Genomic DNA, 25,920 nt, shown 5'->3' on the forward strand with positions numbered 1-25,920 from the left:
TATCATGAATTATATGGGTGATTTCATGAATGAGCAGCCCTTTATTTCTCTCGTGAGCAAATGTGTAAACAAGGATTTTAACAATGAACCTGACACTAACATTTACTATCACTATAGGCATTTTTTTATTTTATTTTATTTGGCTTGCGCTAACAGAATTCAATTTATTAACACTTTGTCTGACACATTGTTTGTCTGATAGAATTTTCAACAAATGTTGTAGTTTTCTGACAACATTAACCAGAGAGTGAAGATGGGTTACCCAGACTTGTTCACTGATAGCAAAAGAAACAACAGAGCATATATCTGCTTACATCTTTATTATTAAATTTAAATTGAGTACAGAAATAAACTTTTTCATTGTAGTAAATACTTTGTATTATACATTTTGATATAATTGATACTCTCTCAGGGGGCTCGTAGGCCTTTCTGCTTATATAAGCTGGTTGTTTGTTTTGGCAAAGTAACAAAACAGCAGAGCAACAAGGATGACCAACAACAGTTTACATGAGTTTACATATAAATCAGCATGAAGTTAAATGTGACACTCAATAAAAATAGGCCCTTTGCATGCTTAGTTCAAACAGTCTTATTCAGTACTAACCCATGAAACAAATAAACAAACCCAAGGGCACATCGCTGAGAACCAGAAAGCATGAAGTCTGAGTTTTAATTCTTGGTTAAAGAATGTCTGTAATTGTACTGAGAAAACCTTATGAGTCTGTGCAATAACAGCAAAACTATTTTCTACTGATTTATTATACAGTACCTTTCATACTCTGGGAACTGGATGTGTAGAGGCAACAGACCAAAAATTTTCCTTTAAGGTCAGGTCTTTCAGTGCATGGTCTTATCACACAAAAGTGTATAAAACAACACAGTGTGATATATACTACAGTTCAAACATTTGAGGTCAGTAAGTTTTTTTAAAGAAAGTAATACTTTTATTAAGCAAGGATACATTCAATTAAAAGTCTCAAAATGTCTATTTCAAATAAATGCTGTTCTTTTGAACTTTCTATTTCAAAAAATTAAATCAAAAGAAGTAAGCAGCTTGACTGTTTTTAACATTTATAATGTTAAGAAATGTTTCTTGAGCACCAGAAGGTTTCTGAAGGATCATATGACACTGAAGACCAGAGTAATGGCTGTTAAAATTCAGCTTTACCATCACAGTAAAAATTTACATTTTAAAATATATGAAAATAGAAAAGTGTTATTTAAAATTGTAATAATATTTCACAATATTACTGATTTTACTGTATTTTTAAACATATAAAAGCAGACTGAGTGAGCATAAGAGACTTTTTCAAAAATCTTATCAACCTCAAACTGTTGAAGAGTAGTGTAACTACGCAAAAAATTTGGAAAATTAATATTATAAGCATGAGATGAAACAAATCAATTTCCTGGGCAAACATAATAATATTAACTTGAATTCAAAGCACTGCATTAACGGATGTCATTGTTGTGCCACCATGGCACTAATAAACTGTATAAGGCAAACCAGTGATGTGAGACAGAATGTTTACAAAAACCAGTGTCATAAAACAACGTACAAAACAACCTGGGTTTGATGCTGAAATAAAACAGTTATAAACAGCTCATTCTGTGCTACTAATAAATGGCAAAGAAACATATTTTTGTACCTGATAGGAATCACGATTACAAAGACATAAAGAACACTGATCCAGGTCATACATCTGTGATTTTTTCTTCCTCTGATGATGGGTTATTTGTCTTGTCTCCATCTGTAGGCACACTGCTGTACTGGCAGTCCGTGGTCAAATTGACTGCAGGCTTAGCTGGAGACCCAGATGCTGGTGAACTGTTCTTCTGGGCTGCATCAAGGGAGTCCAGCCAGTAAAAGGAAGCCATAAGAAACAGAGCTGATAAGGCCACCAAGATGCTGCAGGCCACAAACACATATGTGTACTGGTCAGTCCGGTCCACAAGGATTCCTGGAACACAGGTGGAGAGATATTACAGATATATTACAAGATCTATATATGTGCAAATACAATAACAAATCTGCTCTATCATCATTATTTTGAAAATAACCACCAAAACATGAGTCATGCCAGAGGGGGGTGGAATACGGGTGAGCCTTAAGCCAAAAATGTGTACTTAGTAGCACTCCAAGGTGCTAGGCAGTGCTTGACCCAACTAAGGACATTTGTGTGTGAGAAAGAACGGTCAGTTTGACCAGATTGAGATCACAGCCTTCACTCCCACTAACACAAAAATCCAGATTAGTTACAATGAAGCAGACATTCCATTCTTTTTACTCAAACATAGGCACAAACCTCCTCACTGATAGCAATAGAATCGCACATTTATTTCATTCTGGATCATACAGTGATTTCTTCTTTATGTGACAACAATGTCAAGGATTTAATTTTTAAAAAGATTTTTTTGGGACTTTACTTTGACAGTTGAGACGTCACAGAAAAGAATGTTCATTTCCTGATCTGAGCCAGATATAAACCAGGGATAAGAGCAGTTGCATTTTAGGTAATGCGCTGTGCACTAACTTTTTTATACACAACAAGATTGTAGGGTAAAATTAATATGAATTTATAATAGAAATTGTATTTTGTAGGTCCCGTAACTGGTCACTATTAGTTCACTAAATGTTTACCATTTTAATTACATGTTTGCTTGCTCTAGTTCAAAAAGCAGATGCTCAACCTACTGTAGATGAGGGTAAAAAAAATTACATCCAAATTAATAAAATATATTACAATAAAAAAAATATTTTAGAAAACTTTATTTTATTTTAGATTGTAAAAATATTTTACAATATTACTGTTTTTACTGCAGTAATTTATTTTACCAATTAATGAAGCTTTCGTGAGCATAAAAGGCTTATATATACAGTGGGGAATTTTTTTTTAAATTTATTTATTTTATTTTAAAAATTATTTGATTTTGTACGTTTGCCCACTGACAAAGAAATGATCAGTCTAATCAATAATTTTAATGGTAGGTTTATTTGAACAGTGAAAGACAGAATAACAACTAAAAATCCAGAAAAACGCATTTCAAAAAAGTTATAAATTGATTTGCATTTTAATGAGTCAATTAATATTTTATTTCTGGCTCCCAGGTGTGTTTTATACATGTAAAGAGCTGAGATTAGGAGCACTGTCTTAAAGGGAGTGCTCCTAATCTCATCTTGTTACCTGTATAAAAGACACCCTGTCCACAGAAGCAATCAATCAGATTCCTAACCCTCCACCATGGCCAAGACCAAAGAGCTGTCCAAGGATGTCAGGGACAAGATTGTAGACCTACACAAGGTTGGAATGGGCTACAAGACCATCACCAAGCAGCTTGGTGAGAAGGTGACAACAGTTGGTGCGATTATTCGTAAATGGAAGAAACACAAAATAACTGTCAATCTCCCTCGGCCTGGGGCTCCATGCAAGATCTCACCTCGTGGAGTTTCAATTATCATGAGAACGGTAAGGAATCAGCCCAGAACTACACAGGAGGATCTTGTCAATAATCTCAAGGCAGCTGGGACCATAGTCACCAAGAAAACAATTTGTAACACACTGCGCCGTGAAGGACTGAAATCCTGCAGTGCCCGCAAGGTCCCTCTGCTCCAGAAACATGGAGGTGGAAAAATTATGCTTTGGGGGTGTTTTTCTGCTAAGAGGACAGGACAACTGCACCACATCAAAAGGACCATGTACCATGAAAATGGATCATGGATGGGTATTCCAGCATGACAATGACCCAAAACACATGGCCGACGCAACAAAGGAGTGGCTCAAGAAGAAGCACAGTAAGGTCCTGGAGTGGCCTAGCCAGTCTCCAGAGCTTAAATCTGTGGAGGGAGCTGAAGGTTCGAGTTGCCAAACATCAGCCTCGAAACCTTAATGACTTGGAGAGGATCTGCAAAGAGGAGTGGAACAAAATACCTCCTGAGATGTGTGCAAACCTGGTGACCAACTACAAGAAACATCTGACCTCTGTGATTGCCAACAAGCATTTTGCCACCAAGTACTAAGCCATGTTTTGCAAAAGGGTCAAATACTTATTTCACTCATTAAAATGCAAATCAAGTTATAACTTTTTTGAAATGCGTTTTTATGGATTTTTTGTTGTTATTCTGTCTCTCACTGTTCAAATAAACCTACCATTAAAATTATAGACTGATCATTTCTTTGTCAGTGGGCAAACCAGCAGGGGATCAATATATATAATAAATATATATATATGTATATATTAGTGCTGTCAAACAATTAATCGCATCCAAAATAAAAGTTTTTGTTTACATAATATATGTGTATATTGTGTATATTTATTATGTATAAATAAATACAAACACATGCATGCATATATTTAAGAAAAATATGTTATGTTTATTTATTAAATATATTTATATATATTATAAAATATAAGAATATGAATATATAAATGTATAAACGTAAATATTTTCTAAATATATACTGTATGTGTCTGTATATATATATATATATATATATATATATATAATAAATATAAACAGTAAATAAACAATGTAAACAAAAACTTTTATTTTGGATGCGATTAATCGTGATTACTCATTTCACAGCACTAATATATATGTATACACACACACACACGGCACCGAACCTTTAATATAATACATATTAATAAACAGCATTATTTACGCACATATTTTCTTTTACGTATGCATTTGTAATATGTAGTTAAGTATTTATACTTACATATATAAATACTGTATATATATATATTCGAAATTAGTGTAGTAATGAAACACATTTACACATTAGTAAATGCAAACAAGATTTAAAAAGAGAGCTATAGTCAGCAAATAATGACCTAATGGATAGAGAGTTGGACTTGTAACCTGAAGGTCATGGGTTCGAGTCTCATGTCCGGCAGGGATTGTAGGTGGGGGAGTGAATAACCAGCACTCTCTCCACCCTCAATACCACGACTGAGGTGAGACCCTTGAGCAAGGCACCGAACCCCCAACTGCTCCCCGGGCGCCATTGGCTGCCCACTGCTCCGGGTGTAAGTACACTTGGATGGGTTAAATGCAGAGCACAAATTCCGAGTATGGGTCACCATACTTGGTCACACACCACTTCCCTTTCCCTTCCCTTGTGGCAATTGTATTTCAAATGTTCTATATAGTACAAATGTTCTATAAATTCTTTCAAAAAATATTAGGTTATAAAGCTACGTGCAAAATAGTTACAAATTGTTTAAAATAGTTTTAATCATGTCACACTTCAAGACATGTTGACTTTCTAAAAGTGTTTCATGACAACCATCAGGTTGAAATACCAGCAGGACCACATTTACAACAGTCTCTGTCTGTTTTAAAGGCTGCTATCTGGAGTTTAGATGACTATAGATCTTGTCTGGGCTGTGTTCTGTGAGTCATACATATTCAGTGACATAACACAAGGTTTTCATGTTACCTGCGAGAGGAGGTCCAATTAGCAGCGTAACGCTTTCCATAATAGACAACAGGCCAAGCGCAGATGGGAATTGGCTCATCTCCACCGTGTCCATCAGGACGGTGAACATCAGTGAGCCTACCACGCTCATGGACAGTCCGTACGTCAGCACATACATTAATAGCACTGGGAAACTGGCGGAAATGCAGCAGATACTATTACTGAGTCCATTTATGAGGAGTGCGGCTGAGAAAACGTAGATGTGTCGACCTTTAAACCAGGACATGCTGAAGAGCACTCCAACAGGAGGACGCACAAGGATGTTGACAAAGCCCAGGAAGGAGAGCAGCAAGGCGGCTCGGCTTGGATCCATTTTGTGAGCTGTTGCGTACGGGACCAGGTAAATAAGCGGAACCACAAACCCCAGCATCATCCAAGTGATGCCCAGTGAAAAGACTCGAAATCGCGGGTTACTACAGAAGAGGTCAAAGGCCATGTGTTTTCTGAGGAATGATGCTAAACTCTGAAAGATCCCCAGCACGCATCCCTTTTTGCCTGCGGGTCTGGGACTGTTGCTCATCACCTCTGACTTTCTGGGCTTGCGAGGCCTGATGGGTCTCATAACGGCTCCGCAAACACAGCAGTTGAGCAGCACAGCACCGAGTACCAGAAAGCTCCCTCTCCAGCCCAGCGTACTCTGCAGATAGTCACCTAAAAAAGGTAATGTAGACAGACCCAGAGCAGTACCAGTGGAGGATATGGCATTGGCAAAAGGACGACGGCGCACAAAGTAGTGGCCAAGTATTGTGACCGCGGGCTGGAAGCTGAAACAGAAACCCAGACCTGTGAAGCAAACAGAGTTATGAATTATCTAGAACTGACTGCTGGATAAAGTACATCGTACTTTGGTAACTAACAGTTAACACCTATTATTTAATTACATGCAAACTATTCAAACTGTAACTGTATATACATCTAAGCTGTAACTGTATTTATAATCATTTATTTATTTATTTAGTTTTGCCATTATTGTGTGGTTTAATAATTAATTCAATCAATCAATCAATTAGTAACGAATGCATTTATTGTTATTAGTTGTATATCATTTAAGTATTAATAATAAATACATTAAATATGTAACTGTAAATAAAATAATAATTGTTATTGTTATTACAATATATGGATTAAAATTGAATAACCAATCTATTAAAAACAAATGCATTTATTATTATTAGTTGTATATAATTTAAGAATTAATAATAAATACATTAAATCTGTAACTGTAAATATAATAATAATTGTTGTTGTTATATAGTTTAAATAATTAATAATAAATTAATAATAAATAATTAATTATGGATTTATTATTAGTAGTATATCATATAATAATTTATCATAAATTAATCATCAGAATAATACAAATAATATTTTATTTTCATAATTATATTTATATATATATATATATATATATAATTTTTATAATTATATTTTAATAATATTATTTAATAATAAAGATAACAAAATATATATATTTTTTTAATATTAAAGTATAACAGACAATAATTATGATATTATATTTGATTTAATATTCAATTAATAATTTCATAAATGCTCATATATTATTTACTTCCATGCTGCCTATCTGCGATATATGATACATTTATTTATTGTTTAATTAATTTAAACTATTTTATTATTATTAATAATAATAATAATATGATCTATTAATTAATGATACATTAACAATAAATACCTTTATTTTTCACATTTACTTACTGGTCAAATAACTGCTTATTGATACAGTACACACATTTTTAACATCTGAAACTTTTTTTGTGGGTGGTCTGATTAAATAGGATACTTGTGTGATACTGCTCAAGAAATCAGCCACTTTTGTATTCATATTCTTATTCATATCAGGGCAGCTGGTAAAGTGCTTAGTGATAACTCTTTACATAATCACAAGGGCGTTTATGTAATAACTGTTTCTCTTTTATCTACAGATCAAACAAGATATCATAATAATTTCCTCTGGTGACTTACTGACCTGTGATGACCCCAGTGGTGATATACAAGTCAACGATGGAACGTGAGAAAGAGCTGACCGCCATCCCAAAACCACTCAGCACTCCCCCAAACATCACTGTCGCCCGGCAACCAAAGCGTTCCACCAGCACACTACACAGAGGACCTGCAAGAAAAACACTTAACAGTAAAAAAAAAAAAAAAAACTTCAATTTGAGACAGTTTACTCCTAAAATCCCAGCATGATATGCCATATTCCTACAGCTCATTTTCTACAGCCAGCTACTCAAGACACCACCCTAGAACAATGAACTGCCTTGTTCAAATATATCAAGCGAAACGTCAACACACAACTCTCACAAGTAATTGATGTATGGCAGTTTAAGAGGTATAATGAAGTGTGAGTAATAAATGCTGGGTCAAGCTGTTCCTCGTTTTTTATTATTACTATGACTGCTACTATGACTACCAGTAAAAGCCAAATTCACAGTAAACGTGTAAATCAAACACTGATGTTTAATTGCCATCTCTGCTGGACTTCTGTAATATAGTTGTTATCAACTACTTGACATCAACTACTTGACAGTGTGGAAGTCGTGGCCTAATGGTTAGAGAGTCGGACTTGTAATCCAAAGGTTGCGGGTTCGAGTCTCGGGCTGGCAGGGATTGTAGGTGGGGGGAGTGAATGTCCAGCGCTCTCTCCACGACTGAGGTGCCCTTGAGAAAGGCACCGAACCCCCAACTGCTCCCCGGGCGCCTCAGCATAAATGGCTGCCCACTGCTCCGGGTGTGTGTTCACGGTGTGTGTGTGTTCACTACTGTGTGTGTGCACGTTGGATGGGTTAAATGCAGAGCACGAATTCAGAGTATGGGTCACCATACTTGGCAGTATGTCACTTCACATCTGATTAAACAAAATTGTGCATAGAGCTACTTTAATTTACCCTATGTAAAATAAAAGCTTTATTAATAAAGGAGGATAAACAGTCTCTGGATTGGAAGTATTTTTGTTAAATGTTAAATTGAAATGTCAGTTAAGGTTGACCCAGTTTAATATTCAGACACAAGTACAGTACAAGTAAGCCATTCATAGGTTGATTCCCCAAAAAATATAAACACTGTGACTCTGTGGCGCTTTCAAAATATTTCTCCGTATTTTGACCAGCTTGACTTAGCAACACTGGCTCTGAAATCCTTATAGGTAAAATATTTACTTGAAGTATAATACCAGAGATTTTAAGTTAATAATTCAACATTTTAATAATGTTTTATTATTCACGGTTCTGTTTAAGTGGGGTTTTTTTATTGTTTTTATTTTTAAATCATTTATAAATATAGGGCTGCATGAATTTGCCAGGATTTTTTTTTTTTTTTTTGTCATATATTGTGTGAAATTGTCTCATATTGCTACATCTGGGACATCCAGACACAAAGAACAAAGACTCTGCTTCTAATGGCATTATTACGTTTTCACACTTAGTTCACGCTTTACAACAACTTCACCCTTTTTTTTCTTTACAATTATTCCCTTTTAAATGTTTAACACGTTAACATATCCTTGAGTTTTCATTTTGGCGTAGTATTTGGTGAAATGTTGTAACGTTCTGTTCAAAAGAATACTGGAAATTATGCAAATGTTAATGTAAATAACATGAACTTACTGTAGCACACATTAGCAATATAATAACATATATCACTATTTCAGTTTTAATATGAAAAATGACATTCAATATAATTTATTATCAGCTCACAAACTCCTGTTTGGGAAACCCTGAGCTCAGGTAATGGCATGAGTTCGGAGGTGGGATTTCTTGTTTGTACAACCACTAGAAGATAGGAGTTATGTTGGGGGAAACCTGTTTAAAACTATCGTCAGTTTTGCAATTTCATTTTGTTGTGCTACTAGAGTAGAAACAACAGACTTCTTGATAACATCCTTACCTCCGGCATGCAAAACTGACGTCATTATCGACGGCACCCAAGACGTCTCACTGTTACTGGCTTGAAATTCTTCCTGGAGCTCTAAGTAGAAGATGCCAATGCAGGAGGGGAAGGCCAGCGTCAGAGCTAAGACAAGGATGGTAGCCACCAGGACCACCCATCCCCAGCCTCCATCTGGAGCATCGGTAACTGGATGAGCTTGATCAGAAGGGAGTCCTGGTCCTTGTTTTTCTCCCTCCTCACATTCAGGCTCACATAGTTCCCCTGACTGCTCCTCCATGCTGGAAGGTTACTGAGGTGCCATATTTTCCAATCTGATGGTAACCAAGTCACTGGTGCCTGGGATTTTCCACTTGATCCGGGGAGCTTTGGGCCGTCAGTGGCAGAAGAGCAGGGCAACACATTCTTGCATATTCTATATCCTCCAAATAAATTGTACTTGCTATACCCCTATACAAAAAAAAAAGGATAAAGAACTAATCTTATTGAACAAATACAATGAAAAACACTGCAAAATATTGGGTGGACCCACAAAACTAAGTTTCTGTATGAACTTGTCAAATTCCTCTTTGTTTATGTTTCAAGTTCAGGTAGACATGAGAGGTTTTTGCTCACATCCACCTTTTTCAAGTTTTTTTTTTTTGGCCTTAGCTGTAATTCTGAATACTAACCAAGTTAATATTTAGGCTTGACAAGGAAACTTACCAGCAAAATACAACTGAGTGCGTGAAGTAGCTTTTCATTGGATTCAATAACTGAATGGCCACACCCTTGCATGAATGAGTATGTAGAAGTTACTGAAAGCAAATTATACAAAAAAGTACATATAACTAATAACAGTACTAATTTTTGTTGAAACTGTTTATTTATTTAGACGATTCTGTCTTTTCTACAGCTTTATTAAAGTCATGTCCATGATTCTGCTAAAGATAATGATGTTTGCACACTCTTAGTGGGTTAAGACAGGGATTATAATAAGAATGATAAATTTGTTTCAGTTGTTAAAGTTGTTCTGTTTTAGAGAATCGGTTGAGTGAATGATTCAAGATTTGCTCAACACAGAAAAAAATAGAGCCATGTGTCGCCACCTACTGGCGCACAATGCAACCTACGGTCTTAGATTAATCAAGATTTCCACCACTGGTGTTTTTGTTCAGTGTCTACGGATGTTTTAGGGTGTTGTGAACATGATGACATAATGACATTATTATTCAGGAAGAAGCGACTAAATGAACAACAAAGAACAATGGAAAGCCGACTTTTTTCAACAAGTGCTATGAAAATACTTAAAACACTTAAGACACGTTTGGAGGGCTATAGCCCTTAAGTATAAGCTGTTCAAATAAACAGTCTTTTTATTGAAATTACCTGAAATCAGCCACAACACCAGGTGCCAACATAAACATTTCATCCTGCTCTTCAAGCCAAACGTATTGCCAGTCTCAAACACGACACAATCCAAAGCATGAGCAAAAATATATAAGTAATAAACAACAAACGCACCTTTTGAGGGCGTCTTCAGGCATCCACGCCAGCGCCGTGTCTCTGTGCTGCGGAGGCTGCGGAGACTGTCATATCAGCGGGAGGAGGAGACACTCCGGGAGGGAGCAGTTTCAGGATCCAAACGATTAAGTAAAAGCTACTGTAACAGCATGTTCTCCTACATATCGCACTATAACCACATAACCCAAATGGAGAGCTAGATGGAAGTGGTAACGGCTCCTTTAAAAGCAGTCTACGCGCAGAGAAATTTGAGCACCGGGGCGATGGCATGGCATTTCCTCTTGCCTTTACCCCAGAGAAGCTCAGTCTCATCCGCCTAGTGTCGCGCTGAAGGGCGGGCTCCTGTGCGCTGGCGTAGTTAAGCACTATAACCCACATTACTACTCCCAACATTACTACATTAGAGTTATGTACATACTACTGATTCTATCCAACAAACATTTTATTATTACCCCAAACACACTCCATTATATTTCCAATACTAACCATTTACAAGTGAGAAAGACACGCGGTGACCAGCGTCAATTTAGACCACTTTCATTTAAAAGTAGCTTTAGGGTCAAGAGATTGTGGTAAAAAGTAAAGTCTGACCAAATCTGTTTAACTAATCTTCAATTGGAGACGCTGGACATAATGCCTCAGTCACCATTCATTTTCATTGTATGGTGGGACAAAAGAAAGAGAATGGTGACTGCAACTGTCATTCTGCCCAACTTCTTTTGTGTTTCATGGAAGAAAGAAAGTCATGGGTTTGGTAGAATTTATGTTTATGGGTGAAGTATTCCTTATTATTTACATGGTTCCCTACGGTCATGAAATATCAGGGAATTGTAAAATTATGTTTTCCTAAAATAACAAACAACTAAACATTTCAATAGTTAATAAAAATTAAAACATATGCAGTCCAGAAATTACCGTTGTGAGTGCAATCTCAATTTTGTTTAATGTCAAAATGTTTTTTAATGGTTTTACATTTTTTTAAACAGAATACATAAAAACAAAGTTGTAAAACATTGTAAACAAAATAAGCACGCCACGAGTCTGAAACACAAACACATTTTATGATAAAAATCATACATTATTATTTTGCAATCTGTACATTGCAAGAAACTGCATCAGAAGACAAACTTTAAAAATGAAAAAAATTATAATAAATGACAAGGACAGTCTGATCAAGACTACTCATTTCCAGAACACTTAGCTCCACAATCTCCACAGCCTAGTGACATATTTGACACTTTACATCAATACTGTTGATAATGCAACACACCCAAAACATCTGATGAAAGAGCAGGTTTTTAGCACGTTAAAATGTGTGTGTACTGTACATTAAAGCATGCAGGTGTTGTAGACTAACTATTAAAACAACCCTTATGTTAAACATGGACCTTGTTTTTAACTTTTATCTGAAGTTATGACAGAGGTCTGCACTTTTGGCCAGCTCAAAAACATTGGTTGAAAGCTGTTTTTTATCAGATACATGGGATGTTGCATAAGCATATTTAGCCTCAGCAAGCAAATTTTTCCAGTAGTACTGTGTTTGATTTTATCGATTTCTATACAGAATAGTTAAAACAGGGCCATATTTTTCTTTCAAGTTCCACTTCACCTTCACAATATGACAGCACCCCAGCATTTAACATTATATACCCAACACATTGCATGCTTCCAACAGCCTCCTGTTTTTCAGAATAGCAAATATCTTTTTTCAAAGAAAATATCTTTATCTATATATCTTTTTGTTTAATCTTAAACAACATGGGGCACAAGACCTAAAGAAGAATAGTAGATTACTAAGGAAAAAGAGACACACAGAAGTCTCACAATCTCAAGTTTTTAAAGCATTAGCAGTCAATGTGACATCTAAATCAGTTTCCTAAATAAAACTTGAGACTACTCGTGACATTTCCTTATGCCTCACATGGGGTTCGACTCTAAAAATAGAACAAAATCTAAAAACAAAATCCACACAGTGAGAACATTATAAAGCAGGTGGGCGCAAAATGAAAAGTGCAAAGGAGCAAGAGTGGAAAAGCTAAATACAGACGAACCACTGAAACAAGAACAATAACAAACTCAGGGGAAACGGGCACAGTCAGTATCTGAGTCAAGGAACAGAACTGATCTAGTCAAAACAAACATGAAATAAACACCATTTCTGTATTTAAAGAAGAGTAATCTAGGAGCGAAGACATTTAGGGCACAACAGGTCAAAGGCACAACACTAGACAAACAACTGGGCAGAGAGAGACTTAAACAGCGCCACCTAGATTTGAATCCAGGATTCTTCTTTGAAATTAGACCTTAAACCTATTCGAACAATGGAAATGCACAACAGGATCCTGTGAGAGAGCTGAGGTCCTGTTACAGGAGCTTCAATGACTAATAATTGAGGCTGAACAAATAAATTCTCTCCAGGAGGGGGAAAACATTAACATAACCGAAGAAAGGGAAGCTCAACCACAAAGTAGCTCACAAACTCAAGTACTTTGCCTTCTTGATTTGATAAAACAAAGGACATGAGTTTAAAGAGGTGAAATTTCTTAAATGTATTTAGAGAGAACACTTTAAAACACTGCAGACCATAAAAACGTCACCTAAAGTCCACGTACATGATGCCATCTTAGACTGACCCCTAGATTCAACAATATTTCATTAATAGATATGAAGAACCGAATAACCGAAATACAGCCTGGATACCGTTCAAATACTGACAATTTGTGTAGTCACAGTAGATTCAGAGAAACCACAATGTATATATAAAAAAAATTAAATAATAAAATACAGGAGATCAAGTTGATCTGCTGTTAAACAACAAGGGAAACCAGTTTCAAAGAAAGAGCTTCAATGTTAAAATGAAGCAAACATAAAATGATTTACCTGAAATGATATTAGATTTTGAAATTAAAAAAGAAATGGCAAGAACATTCCATAATATATGGAGCCCTTTACATTCAAAAACATCCCACTGATGTGATCAGACTTTAAACAAAAAGGAGTTAAACAGTTAAATAGCCAAAATGCTATGGGGAGAGTTAGATCTGGTGTCAAAAAATGCAACAAAGAGCCACTAATGCAGTTTTGCCCTGACTCAAAACTTGTGGGCACTTTGTCCAACAACAGTCTCCAGAACCTCCTGGACTATGTAGGCCTGATACCTCTATACAAGTCTCCTGTTTTTTTTTTCCAGTCATCAACAAAGTGTTTAAAGGAAAAACACAACCAAACAAATTCATATCTCGGCGACCAGGCTTTAAAAAAAAAGTACATTAGGGGTCGATTCAGAACCTTCCCCAATCAAATAGAGAAACTCATCTTGATAAACACAAAAAACGACCACTGTGGTACAGATATCAACAATTACATGACTTGCATTCGGCCTCTTCATAATACATATGTTTTGAATATACATAATCCTCACATGCCCTAAAACCACATTTTTTAGTTTTTTTAAATTTCCTGTTTTGAAATATCCACAGCGACAAGGCAAAAAAAACCTACAAAATCCAGGATGACAAAAGTCAACCGGAGCAAACTGGAAATGTGAGACATCTTCACAGCGATGGACACGCGATTTGCGGCATCTGACCGGACAGTTGGCAGTATGAGTTCTCCCTTCTCCTCTGGTCCTTTCCAGACGGGTAAATGGGTAGTTAACAAAAGAAACATGCCGCTTTGAAGACAAAATACTGCATGTTCAAAAGCCGCTGTCTTCGTTTTATCCGTTGCGCCATCTGCTGTGCTCTCGGCAATGGGAAATGAATGCTGAAATTATGCTAATGATTTACAGTGTAAATTAATGTGGTTGTTATGAGAAGCTGTATTGATGTTCTATCTTGCACGCCATTTGGAAGTCCTGAGGAGATTATGGTCATGTGGACGCAGCCGAACCAACAGGGGCAACTGAACCCCCCTTAAAACATTTAAAGCCAGCAGCTGTAAAGATTATGATGGTAATGACCGGATATGAGGATAATGATGATGAAGTCTGCATAAATAAGCATTAGGATGAATGATGAATCCTTCCCTGTAATCCTCTCTCTGAGCAGTCTTGCATCAAATGTGATGGTCTGAGGTTTAACCTCAAACTTTTTTGATTAGTCAATAATAGCGGTGATAGTTAGTGGTGGTGCTGATCGGTTAATGTTGCAGCACTGCAGGAAGGAGGGGGACTGAAACCCCCACAGTGGAAAGGCACAAGGGAGGAGGGGAGGGTGAGGTGAGGGGTGATGGGCTGATGAACTTGGAATCAGCTGTGTGGTGGAGGAGGATCTGGAGAAAGGAAGTGAGGGATGGGACATCTGTGTGGGCTCAGGCACCAGGTTCCTCACATCCTGGACCCCCTCTCCTGAAGGATCTGTGGAGGAAACATGAGGATAATGATGAGCTCTATAATTTTTATAATATTTTCTCATCAGTCTGCTATGGCAGTTAAGGAAAATTAATATCCTCTTTCATAAAAAAAATAATAATTTAAAATAAAAAATTAAAAATATATTTATTTCACCCCTATCACCCCTCACATTTCGGCAATCAATTTAGTATATCTTTTCAAGGGAAAATACTATAGAAATGAAACTCATATATTTTAGACTAGTCAATGTGCAACTTGTATAGCAGTAAAGATTTACTGTCCTCTCAAAATAACTCAACGTACAGCCAATATTGTCAAAAAAGCTGGCAACAAAAGTGAGTACACCCTAAGTGATAACAGCTATACGTCCTTTAACCATACAAAGCCACATGTCCTATTCATCATGTTCATGTTTTTGTCTGCTTGACAGGACCATACAAATTTGTGTATCTTGTTTTAGAGCAGTTCAAATTTGTGAGTACAATTCTCTCATACTGACCACTGGATGTTCAACTTGGCACCTCATGGCACAGAACTCTCTGAGGATTTGATAATTAGAATTGTTGCTCTCCACAAAGTTGGCCTAGGCTATAAGATTGAGAAATTATAGAAAATGTTTTGCTGAAATGTGAGGGGTGTACTCACTTTTGTGAGATACTGTGTATAAATAATATTATTATTTTTACTTCTACAACAAATAACAACAATTATTGTTATTATAATATTACCTTATTATTTAATAATTTAATGTAAACATTTTTGTAAAAAATTATCAATAACAATAATAAATTATTTTAGAATTTTAATAGCATTATTATTATTATTATCATCATCATCAGGGCTGCACAATTTTGGGGAAAAAACCTATCAAAACAAATTGCAATTTAAAATGCTATTTAAAAAAAATAACCATGTTTGGTTTGCTTATTTGTAGGGCTGGTCAATTTGGCCAAATGTTGTGAATATATATTAATATGGCTATAAAATAATAATAATAATAATAATAGTTATTATTATTATTATTATTAACGATTAAGGGGAAATCCAATTGTGATTTTTCTGATAAAAATGTTTAAATGCTATTTAAATGTGATTTTTTTAAATATATATATATATATATATATATATGGCTATAAAATAATTATATCTATATTAGTAATAGTAGTAAGTACTTTGCTATCAAAGTTTTTAAAGACATTATACAAAATAAGGTAATATGAAAAAGTGTTCATCATACCTTAGCCTTCTCGGTGGGCTCGATAACAATTCCGTTAGTGGAGTTGTTCAGCTCCCGGGAAACGACGCACAGGAATTCGGCCTGGTCCTCATTGCCATAGTTATAGGAGGAGCCAATACTTATGAGCTTGAGATAGACAAGTTGAGTCAAGTTTGTACCATAGCAAACAGATAAGCAACAAAAACAGTGGAGGCACATGCCTGTTTAAGATCATGTATAATGAAAGAAACAACCTGTTAAGATATAAAGTGCCTATCCAGAAACCTTCCCTATGTCTGAGTTAAAAGATGCTACAATAAAATACTGCTAAAATACTCCAGACAAAGGATCTACACCTATACTGGTCAACAGCACCACATATACTGGGGAAGTGAAAACAAAAGCTACCTGTTCAAACTTCCATCCGTCTGACATGGTGGAAACCATCTGAGTGAGCTCCTCTTCTTGACATTGTAATACACGATACACATGCTTCACAGGGCCCTGTAAAAACAATAATATTCTGAATTAGGGGCTAAAACAGACTTATAAGTCATTGTATGAAGCTGCACAGGTTTTGGAAACTTTGATAGTTCACCCCCCCAAAATCAACGTCTTTATTTACTCGCCTTAATGTCCTTTCAAATTTTTATGACTTTATGACAATATAGAATAGATACTGAACAGAATGTATTTTTTTTTCAGTTCAATGCAAGCATGCATTGAAAACGCATAGAATTACTTTTTTTTTTTTTTTTTTAACTCTTCATTGAAGCAAATGCTCAAATCATGTCTAGAAATCTGTGCTTGTCTACACTGAAGGTTGGGCAGCTGTACATCTTAAATGTTGATTCAAAGAAGCTTTGCTGTTCCCAAATAGTTCTCGAATGAGGAACTCTCTGATTCTGATGAACTTTTAGACACAGAGTGCTTGAAGGTAGACAACGAAATACTTCCTTTGAGCAATTGCAGTAATTCTAGCAGATCTGCTGACAGATTGCATAGCTGTTCCAAAAAACAAGCACACAGAGTATTCTGTTGTTTTCCCACATACCTGAGACGTTCTGTTTTCATTGTCTCGTATTCTCTCCTTCACCAGCCTCACAAGTGACGCAATGTTGTAAAACTCTGCTTCCTCTAGAACACCTGCAGTGGTCAGAGAATCAGTGAAAATCTATCATGTGGTTACTGCTTTATAGTAAATATTATCCATAGTCCATAGTCTTTTTCTGCTGTGGTTCACAAAAGAAGATCATTTGAAGAACTTTCAATTGTTTTTGTCCATAAAATAAAATCACTAGGGTCCAACATTGGATTCCACTGACTTTCTCTGTATGGACCGAAAAATACTGACGTGATACTGGATACTGGAAAAATATCTTATTTTGTGTATAACAGAACAAAAAAAAAGTTTGGAACATGAGGTGAGTAAAAGATGTCAAAGCTATCCTTTTAACGCTACACCCATGCCAATAAAAGATGATGATTAGGAATTGTACACTACTATAAGACCAAACTGATTAATAAATAAAACTAGTGCTGCCAAATGATTAATCGCATCCAAATTAAAAGTTTTTGTTTACGTAATATATGTACAGTGCCTTGCAAAAGTAATTAATTAATTTTTTTTTCACGTTTTGTTATGTTGCTGCCTTATGTTAAAACTGCTTTAAATTAGTAAATTAGTTTTTTTTCCCACATGAATCTACACTGCATACACCATACTGACAAAGCAAAAACAGATTTGTCACAACTTCGTGAATGTATAAAATAATAATACATTGCATAAGTATTCATACCCTTAACTAAATATTTAGCTGAGTTGCTGAAGCCTTTTTTGTTTGATGCGACAAGCTTTGCTGTCATTCTCTCTGCAAAATTATCTGCCATTCTTCTCCTCGCCTTTTCACCTCTCAAGCTCTATCAGATTGGATGGGGGCAGATGCACATTTTCAGGTTTCTCCAGAAACATTTGATTGGGTTCAAGCCCAGGCTGTGGCTGGGCCACTCAAGGACATTCGCAGAGTTGTCTACAAGCCGCTCTTGCGGTGTGCATTGTCCTGTTGGAAGGTGAACCTTTTGCCCAGTCTGAGGTTCTGAAAGCTCTGGATTAGGTTTTCATTAATCTGTATATTTTGGTGCATTGAGCTTTTCTTCTACTCCGAGTCCCTCAGTCCCTGCCATTGAAAAACAGCCCCACAGCATGAGGCTGCTACCAGCACACTTTACTCTTGGGATGGTACTCGGCAGGTGAGGAGCAGAGTAGGGCTGCAACCAGTGTTGGGTAATCTATCATGTGGTTACTGCTTTATAGTAAATATTATCCATAGTCCATAGCCTTTTTCTGCTGTGGTTCACAAAAGAAGATCATTTGAAGAACTTTCAATTGTTTTTGTCCATAAAATAAAATCACTAGGGTCCAACATTGGATTCCACTGACTTTCTCTGTATGGACCGAAAAATACTGACGTGATACTGGATACTGGAAAAATGTCTTATTTTGTGTATAACAGAACAAAAAAAAAAGTTTGGAACATGAGGTGAGTAAAAGATGTCAGAGCTATCCTTTTAACGCTACACCCATGCCAATAAAAGATGATGATTAGGAATTGTACACTACTATAAGACCAAACTGATTAATAAATAAAACTAGTGCTGTTGGGTAAGTTACTTTCAAAAAGTAATTAATTACAGTTACTAATTACTTCATCAATATTGTATTTAAATTACTAATTACTCTATCTGAAAAGTAACTTAGTTACTCAATAAGTAACTTAATTATTCAAATCGCTAATTAGGCTATATCTTAAAATCCCTATAAACCTTAATAGAAATTAAACTCTATATTCTTTCAACTCGAGTCAAACATAGAATAGTTTAGCCTTTTAGCTTTAAAACAACTGTAATACTTAAACATTTTTATGAAAAAAATGTAACCACCTTTGGTTAACAAATAGAAATACTCTGCAAAATATCTGAATAACAAAAAGGCTTAAAAGTTAAACAATACATTTCAGTTTGGCAAGATGTTCAGGAAAAGCCCAACTAGTAAAATCTGTACAGGTTTATGTCAAAATAACACGTTAACTAATGTAGGAAAGAATAAATTACAGAAATGATCTTCTCTGCTGAATAATGTCAGATCGCGCTGTTCTTATGAGGTAAATTTCTCATAGCAGGTCTTCTTTCAAAAGTGATGAATATTAGATTATTTATTTTTTTTCTTAATATTTAAAAAAAAATTTTGTATCTAGGTGAGGGCATATGCGCGCAGGTGACTGCATATCATGAGCTCAGACACGGGAAAGACTGTACCTTGCTTTAGTTTCATACGGATTGCATAATCAGAAACATTAGTTTTTAATTTGAATTCGTTCAAGTGTCAAGTAGACACTTCAAGATTTTTAGATTCTATTGATTTTAGTCTTATATGTATCCGAGTCAGAGCCGGCGCCAGGGCACCTCCATCTGTGATTGCGTGCAGTTTCTGACGCTCGCTAAAGCGTGCAATCGCTTTCTTATGTGCGATGTTTTACCGGTTTCACTTTCGCTTTCGAAACGATCACGTTCAGCAAGAAGGGGAGAGGATGGAAAGTGGGGGGCACCGTAACTCTGCCCGCGAATGCCCCCTCTTGGTGCCGGCCCTGATTTGAGTATTTAAGGTTTCTCTGTGAATCAGGAAAATCTGAAAGTGAACGCACCCGCACGCGGAGGGTTAAAGCCACTGCATTCAATATCTTTAGACGGTAAATTTAGATTTCAAATTCAATATTGCTTTTAGAACTGTTGAAATTATTTACTGTATGTAACGCAAGTACTTTATAAGTAACTAATTAAATTACCTAAAAATGAACAGTAATCCCTTACTTTACTTTTTCAGTGGATAAGTAATTTAATTACAGTAACGCGTTACACCCAACACTGGCTGCAACTAACGATTATTTTTGAATAGTTGGACGATTATTTTTCGATTAATCGGATTTAAAAAAAAAAGCCCACATTCCAAACTTCCACAATCTGCCCAATGTCCTTCAAACAAACATGCCAACTGAATGCTATGAAAACATTCAGTGCTTAACAATTTATTAGACCAACTGTCATGATCATCAACCCATTAAGCAATGTGCCTACAGAGTGAACCCTGTTAAACGTAAAATCATGGAGGGAGAAGTAAAGTATCTTGTTGAGAACGGACTCGCAGTACCGAGTTTTAGCCCTTGGAGCTCGCCGTGTTTGCTGGTTCCCGAAGTCTGACGGCATGCAGCGGTTTTGCAGCGACTCGTTTCCCCTCCCACTTATGGAGGATTGCATTGATAACGTTGGATCTGCACGTTTCGTCACAAAATTAGATCTGTTAAAGGGGTACTGGCAAGTTCCCTTGACGGAGCGTGCATTCAGTTAGGGTAGGAGTTTATATGAATGTATGCCTGAGGGGAACTTACTGTCTTTACAAAAGTTTAGATGTTTTTTTTCTTTTCAACTTGCCTCTGTATAATGCATATTAAAAATTCATAAGTGTAGCGCTGCTTTGTTTACAGCAGAAACCAAGTAAACGCTTTAAGCACCACCTGCTGGCAGAGGGTGAATCTGCGTCTCATTCAGCTCGTCTGCAGTTTCATTTAATGTAGATATTTTTTATGCATACAGTAGGGCTGTAGTGCTCGAGTCCGGTCTCGGACTCGAGACATTTTTCTATTGTCTCGGTGTTTGCACTCGGACTTGTCTCGGACTTGGTTATTGGACTCGCCAAATGTTCTCGTTGGTCTCGACCAAGTTCAGTAGCGCCAAACGTATCCTTTATAGCCTTGACTCATCTGAACGCCTTTGATTGGCCATAGCATTATTAAACTCAATGGAATCATATGTTGTAACGACCACTATAATGGTGACACATAAATTGTGATTTTCGTCTTTGGTGATTCTGCTTGTTAACATCAGGTGTCTTAAAAAATGGTCAATCACCACTCAATGAATCTCTTAATTACCTCATTAACTTTAACTCTGCTTCAGTGTTAATTTACCACTCTTATATTAACACTTTCACACTCGAGTGTGGTCTCACATGTACTCCCAGGAGAGTTAATTTCACCCTGGATTTTTTGCTGTGTATCTAAAGTAAATAAAATGTAAATAAAGTAAATAAAAATAATTTGATCCTACAGCTCCAAACTTGGTCCTAGAGGGCCGGTGTCCTGCAGAGTTTAGCTCCAACCCTAATTAAACACACTTGAACCAGCTAATCAAGCTCTTACTAGACACACTAGAAACTTCCAGATAGGTGTGTTAAGCCAGTTGGAGCTAAAGTCTGCAGGGCATTGGCCCTCCAGGATCTAGTTTGAAGACCCCTGTCCTACAGAGTTGTTACTTTGCACATGCTTTTTGATCATTACAAATAATAATGCAAACTTATTTTCTTAGAATAGAAGATATGCTGTCTCTCGGAGGATTGTTGCAGTGATGTTTGTCCTTCTGTAGATTTCTCCACATATGATCATGGAGCTCAACTAGAGTGACCATAAGGGTCTTGGTTACCACACTAACCAAAGTCCTTCTCCATCAGTTGCTCAGTTTGGACAGGAGCCCAGCTCTAGGAAGAGTCCTGGTTTTTTTCAAACTTCTTCCATTAAAGGTAACAGAGACTACATGCTTCTGTGACCCTTAATGCAGCAGAATGTTTTTCTGAACCCTTCCCCAGATGTGTGGCTTGACGCAAACCTGTTTCTGAGCTCTACAGGCAGTTCTTTTGACCTCAGGGCTTGGTTTTTGCTCTAATATGAATTATCAGCTGTTGGACCTTTTATTAAGACATGTGTGCCTTTCCAAATCATACCCATTCAATTGAAATTGCCACAGGTTAACTTCACTCGAAGTGTAGTGACATCTACAAGCAATATGAATGCTCCTGAGCTAAATTTCCACTGTCCCAGAAAAGGGTATGAATACTTATGCAATGGAATCATTTAAGTGTTTTATTTTTAATAAATTTGCAAACACGTTAAAAACCTGTTTTTGCTTTACCATTATGGTGTATGGCGTGTAGATTGGCGTGGAAAAAAAGTAATTTAAAGCAGTTTACCATAAGGAAGCAACATAACAAAATGTGAAAAAAATGAAGGGATATGAATACTTCCGCAAGGCACTGTATGTGTACTGTGTATATTTATTGTGTATATATATAAATACACACACATGCATGTATATATTTTAGAAAAATTTATTTTATATATTAAATATATTTATTTCTAATATAAATTATATGAATATACATATAGACATGTAAATACTTTCTAAATATATACTGTATGTGTGTGTATTTATATATACATAAATACACACAGAACACGCATACATTTTGCAAATAAAAACGTTTATTTTGGATGCGATTAATCGCAATTAATCGTTTGACAGCACTAAAAAAAAAAAACATCATGCAATAATTGCCATCATCTAAATCTGGAGCACTGACGCACAAAACAAAACACAGTTTTTGGACACAGACTGTAAGCCTTTCAAGATCTCACCAGTCCTGTAGGAAATTATCTCTTACACGAGTACACGGAGGACCTTTCCACACACAAAAATAATGATGTTTCTAAATGAGACTAGGTCATTACTGTTCCATTATGAAGTTTTTGAGGGCAGCGTGCCCAGATCATCTCACCCTCCTCAGCGAGGTTCTTGTTGATGATCAACTTCCCATGCCTCAAGTAGTTTAAGATAGGTCCAAAATATGTGGGATCCCTGTCAATCAAATATGCTCCTGTCTCATCCTGTGAGAAAAGATAACCGACAGTGTGAACACTGCTTGTTGCAATTGCAATTCAATTTACATTGAACTTCATCACTGTTGTGGCCACTGCAGTTATATTGTTCAATCATTTGTGAAATTCCCTTGACAAACCACTGATTCCATTAACATCATGTTAACGTCACTCTAGCAGCAGATAAAGTAATGCCTGATTATTAAGTGAGTGAGAATTTAGAGAACCCAGTTAGTGAATCCATTCACTCTTCAGAAGTACACTGAATGAGTTTAGTAAATTAGTGCAGCAACAACAGCTTTTTTTTGTAAATGAGATGCTCTGGTGATTTTGAAACTTCAAATTGTGGTTGCTATTTTTACATAAATTAACACTTTGGAGAGGAAATCCTCTGCAGAACTGTAAATAACACTTGTATGGCCTGCTATAAAATGCAGTTTAGGTTGGTAGCTGTGTTTTGGTAGCTGTGTTGGTAGCTGTGTTGTGTATCTTGGAACAGCAACCAATTTATCACAAGCAAAGGTGGCCAAGGAGGTTCATTTTAACTTGTTTCTAGCTGGTCTAAAATGGACATTAGCTTGTCACTGGCTGGTCCAACCTGGTAGAACATCTTGGAAAAGTAACAAATCAGCTACCAGGTGGTCATCTTGGTGGTTATTGGATTGAACTGGTTAATCAGATAATAACCAGCCTGCAGTAGATAATGACTAAACAGACCATCTAGAAACCAGCTACAGAAACCAATCTACTGTACATTAGTTCACCCAAAAACGAATGTTCTGTTATCATTTAATCACCCTCTTACTTTCTTATGTGGAACATAAAAGAAGATATTTTGAGAAACGTCTCAGTGTTTTTGTCCATGCAATGACACGCAATGCCAACCAAAATTATTTGGTTAACACTCTTCAGAATATCTCCTTTTGTGTTCCACATAATAAAGCATGTCACACAGGTTGGGAATGACACGAGAGTGAGTAAATAATGGCATACATTTCATTTTTGGATAAACTATTCCTTTAAAGTGGGTACTATTTATTTTATACGGGATTAAACTGCACCTCATATGTGCATTACAAATACACACATAAAATCCTGTATGCATTATAATGTTATTGTCTTATACATATTAAAATGACTGAATTATGAAGCATGCTTTACTGGTGTAAACCGAGCCCTACCTTATCCGAATCCAGATCTGGATCTTCCTGACATAATCGATACAGAAACGATTTAGGATCCCTGCAAAGAGTCTGTTTGGTTGTAACAAAGTAGGTTCCCCCGACATTGAGCCGGACCCACCGAGATCCTGGTTTCTCTGTGGCTTCTGGTGATGGGGAAGTGGGGTTGCTCTTCATAGGGAACCCAAACACTGCTCTGGAGCCGGAGACCCCTGGACTGGACAAGCCGCTCCGGGGCGGAATACCCAGATTAGGCGACGGGAGTCTCACGTTCACTGAGCCTCTGATCTCACAATGCTCGGTCTGCTCGAGGATGCCAGTCGCGTTGGGCTCAACGTGCAACTCTGCCATATTTTCGCAGCACAAACAGTCAGTTCCGTCTTGATCAGACACTAAATGCCTTTATTTAGCGCTCCGCACGGCGCTGTTACGCTAAACGGGCCGAGTTTACACGCGTTGATAACGACGACAAACGCGTTGCGGTGTGTTAGTAACGCGCACGCGAGGCGACATTGCTTACCATTCGCCCAAAACACTACACTGATCCGTTTTGTTTATATAAACGCCCCATGTATGCTACACATATTATGTGTGAGACTCAACATATCACTTCCAGGTGTTACGGTTTAGCTGGTTTCCGTGTTATCTGGTGACCAACTTCCTGGTTCAGGTCCTTCGCTCCAGATGTGATGCGACGACCGCAGCAGATTCGCCGATTCTGAAAGCACAAATTGACGTGATATTAAGCTGTCTAATAACACTTGCTCATTACACGATTTTGGTATTCTTGTAATGATTACAAATTAATGGTATGATCGCCCGTAGCGGCTGAATTACGGAACAAATCCCATTAATGTAAACACTGTTATTGCATAAAAACACCCCGAAGTTTATGTCTAGTTTTATGTTAGGATCCAGTGGATCATTGGCAAAACACATTTTTACACTGGTAGGCTGCCCACATACACTTCTTGTTTTACAATGTTAAAATAACAAAAAACCCTATAACATCTGCTAACTATCCAAGACAACCTTTAAAGTGCAACTACTAGTGCTAGTAAAACACTACTAGTAATAATCAGGATTTCAATATGGACAAATATCTGATGGGGCATTTTCCCCATGCAACCTCTTAGCCACAATGTTTAAATAGGGAAAGGACAAATTTCCAAACTCTTTCAATCAATGCTCCACAAGTTCTTTCACAATCTCAATCCCTTTTATTGCCAGATACAATGGGTTTACATGTACAAGGAATTTGCCTTTGTTTACTGGACAAAAATACAACAAAGAAATGAAATTATATAAATAAATGGACGTTAATGCTCTAAGCAAGCAAATCCTGCTACAAAAGACAGTGTACACAGACGTGGTTCATTCCACTGGTTAATACATAAAAATACATTTTTGCCTTGCTTAGTTGGGGACACTTGACTGATTGCACACTATTGGAAGAGAATGATGACGATAACATCACTAAATCAATGAACTGACTTTAGCTGGAAAATTTCTCTAT

General features: G+C 36.6%; 2 protein-coding genes across 2 annotated transcripts; both read right to left on the minus strand.

The window, feature by feature from the left end:
* Nucleotides 1–303: 303 nt before the first annotated feature.
* Nucleotides 304–11,221, minus strand: LOC306857832 (monocarboxylate transporter 6-like). Its single transcript, XM_079398040.1, has 5 exons — nt 10,893–11,221; nt 9,390–9,839; nt 7,471–7,614; nt 5,445–6,266; nt 304–1,961 (listed from the first exon to the last, which is right to left on the minus strand). Exons 2-5 carry the CDS (start codon nt 9,667–9,669, stop codon nt 1,696–1,698), a joined length of 1,512 nt encoding a protein of 503 aa, XP_079254166.1. The 5' UTR covers nt 9,670–9,839; nt 10,893–11,221; the 3' UTR covers nt 304–1,695.
* Nucleotides 11,222–11,645: 424 nt separating this feature from the next.
* Nucleotides 11,646–25,072, minus strand: LOC306857838 (BTB/POZ domain-containing protein KCTD5-like). The gene is made up of 6 exons (XM_079398052.1): nt 24,405–25,072; nt 23,124–23,232; nt 17,517–17,608; nt 16,871–16,966; nt 16,484–16,609; nt 11,646–15,249 (listed from the first exon to the last, which is right to left on the minus strand). The coding sequence occupies exons 1-6, from the start codon at nt 24,753–24,755 to the stop codon at nt 15,220–15,222; spliced, it is 804 nt and encodes a 267-aa protein (XP_079254178.1). The 5' UTR covers nt 24,756–25,072; the 3' UTR covers nt 11,646–15,219.
* Nucleotides 25,073–25,920: the final 848 nt, after the last annotated feature.

This window comes from Barbus barbus, assembly GCF_936440315.1.
Source record: "Barbus barbus genome assembly, chromosome: 38".
Lineage (NCBI taxonomy): Eukaryota > Metazoa > Chordata > Actinopteri > Cypriniformes > Cyprinidae > Barbus > Barbus barbus.

Excerpts from the sequence above, each read along its gene's own strand:
- LOC306857832 (XM_079398040.1), bottom strand. The coding sequence starts at position 9,669 with ATGGAGGAGCAGTCAGGGGAACTATGTGAGCCTGAATGTGAGGAGGGA. Across the intron at positions 6,267-7,470 it reads CACCACTGGGGTCATCACAG|GTCTGGGTTTCTGTTTCAGC; the intron begins GTCAGTAAGTCA and ends TTTGCTTCACAG. Across the intron at positions 1,962-5,444 it reads AATTGGACCTCCTCTCGCAG|GAATCCTTGTGGACCGGACT; the intron begins GTAACATGAAAA and ends CCTGTGTTCCAG.
- LOC306857838 (XM_079398052.1), bottom strand. The coding sequence starts at position 24,755 with ATGGCAGAGTTGCACGTTGAGCCCAACGCGACTGGCATCCTCGAGCAG. Across the intron at positions 17,609-23,123 it reads CAAGAACCTCGCTGAGGAGG|GTGTTCTAGAGGAAGCAGAG; the intron begins GTGAGATGATCT and ends TGACCACTGCAG. Across the intron at positions 16,610-16,870 it reads ACGGATGGAAGTTTGAACAG|CTCATAAGTATTGGCTCCTC; the intron begins GTAGCTTTTGTT and ends GTCTATCTCAAG.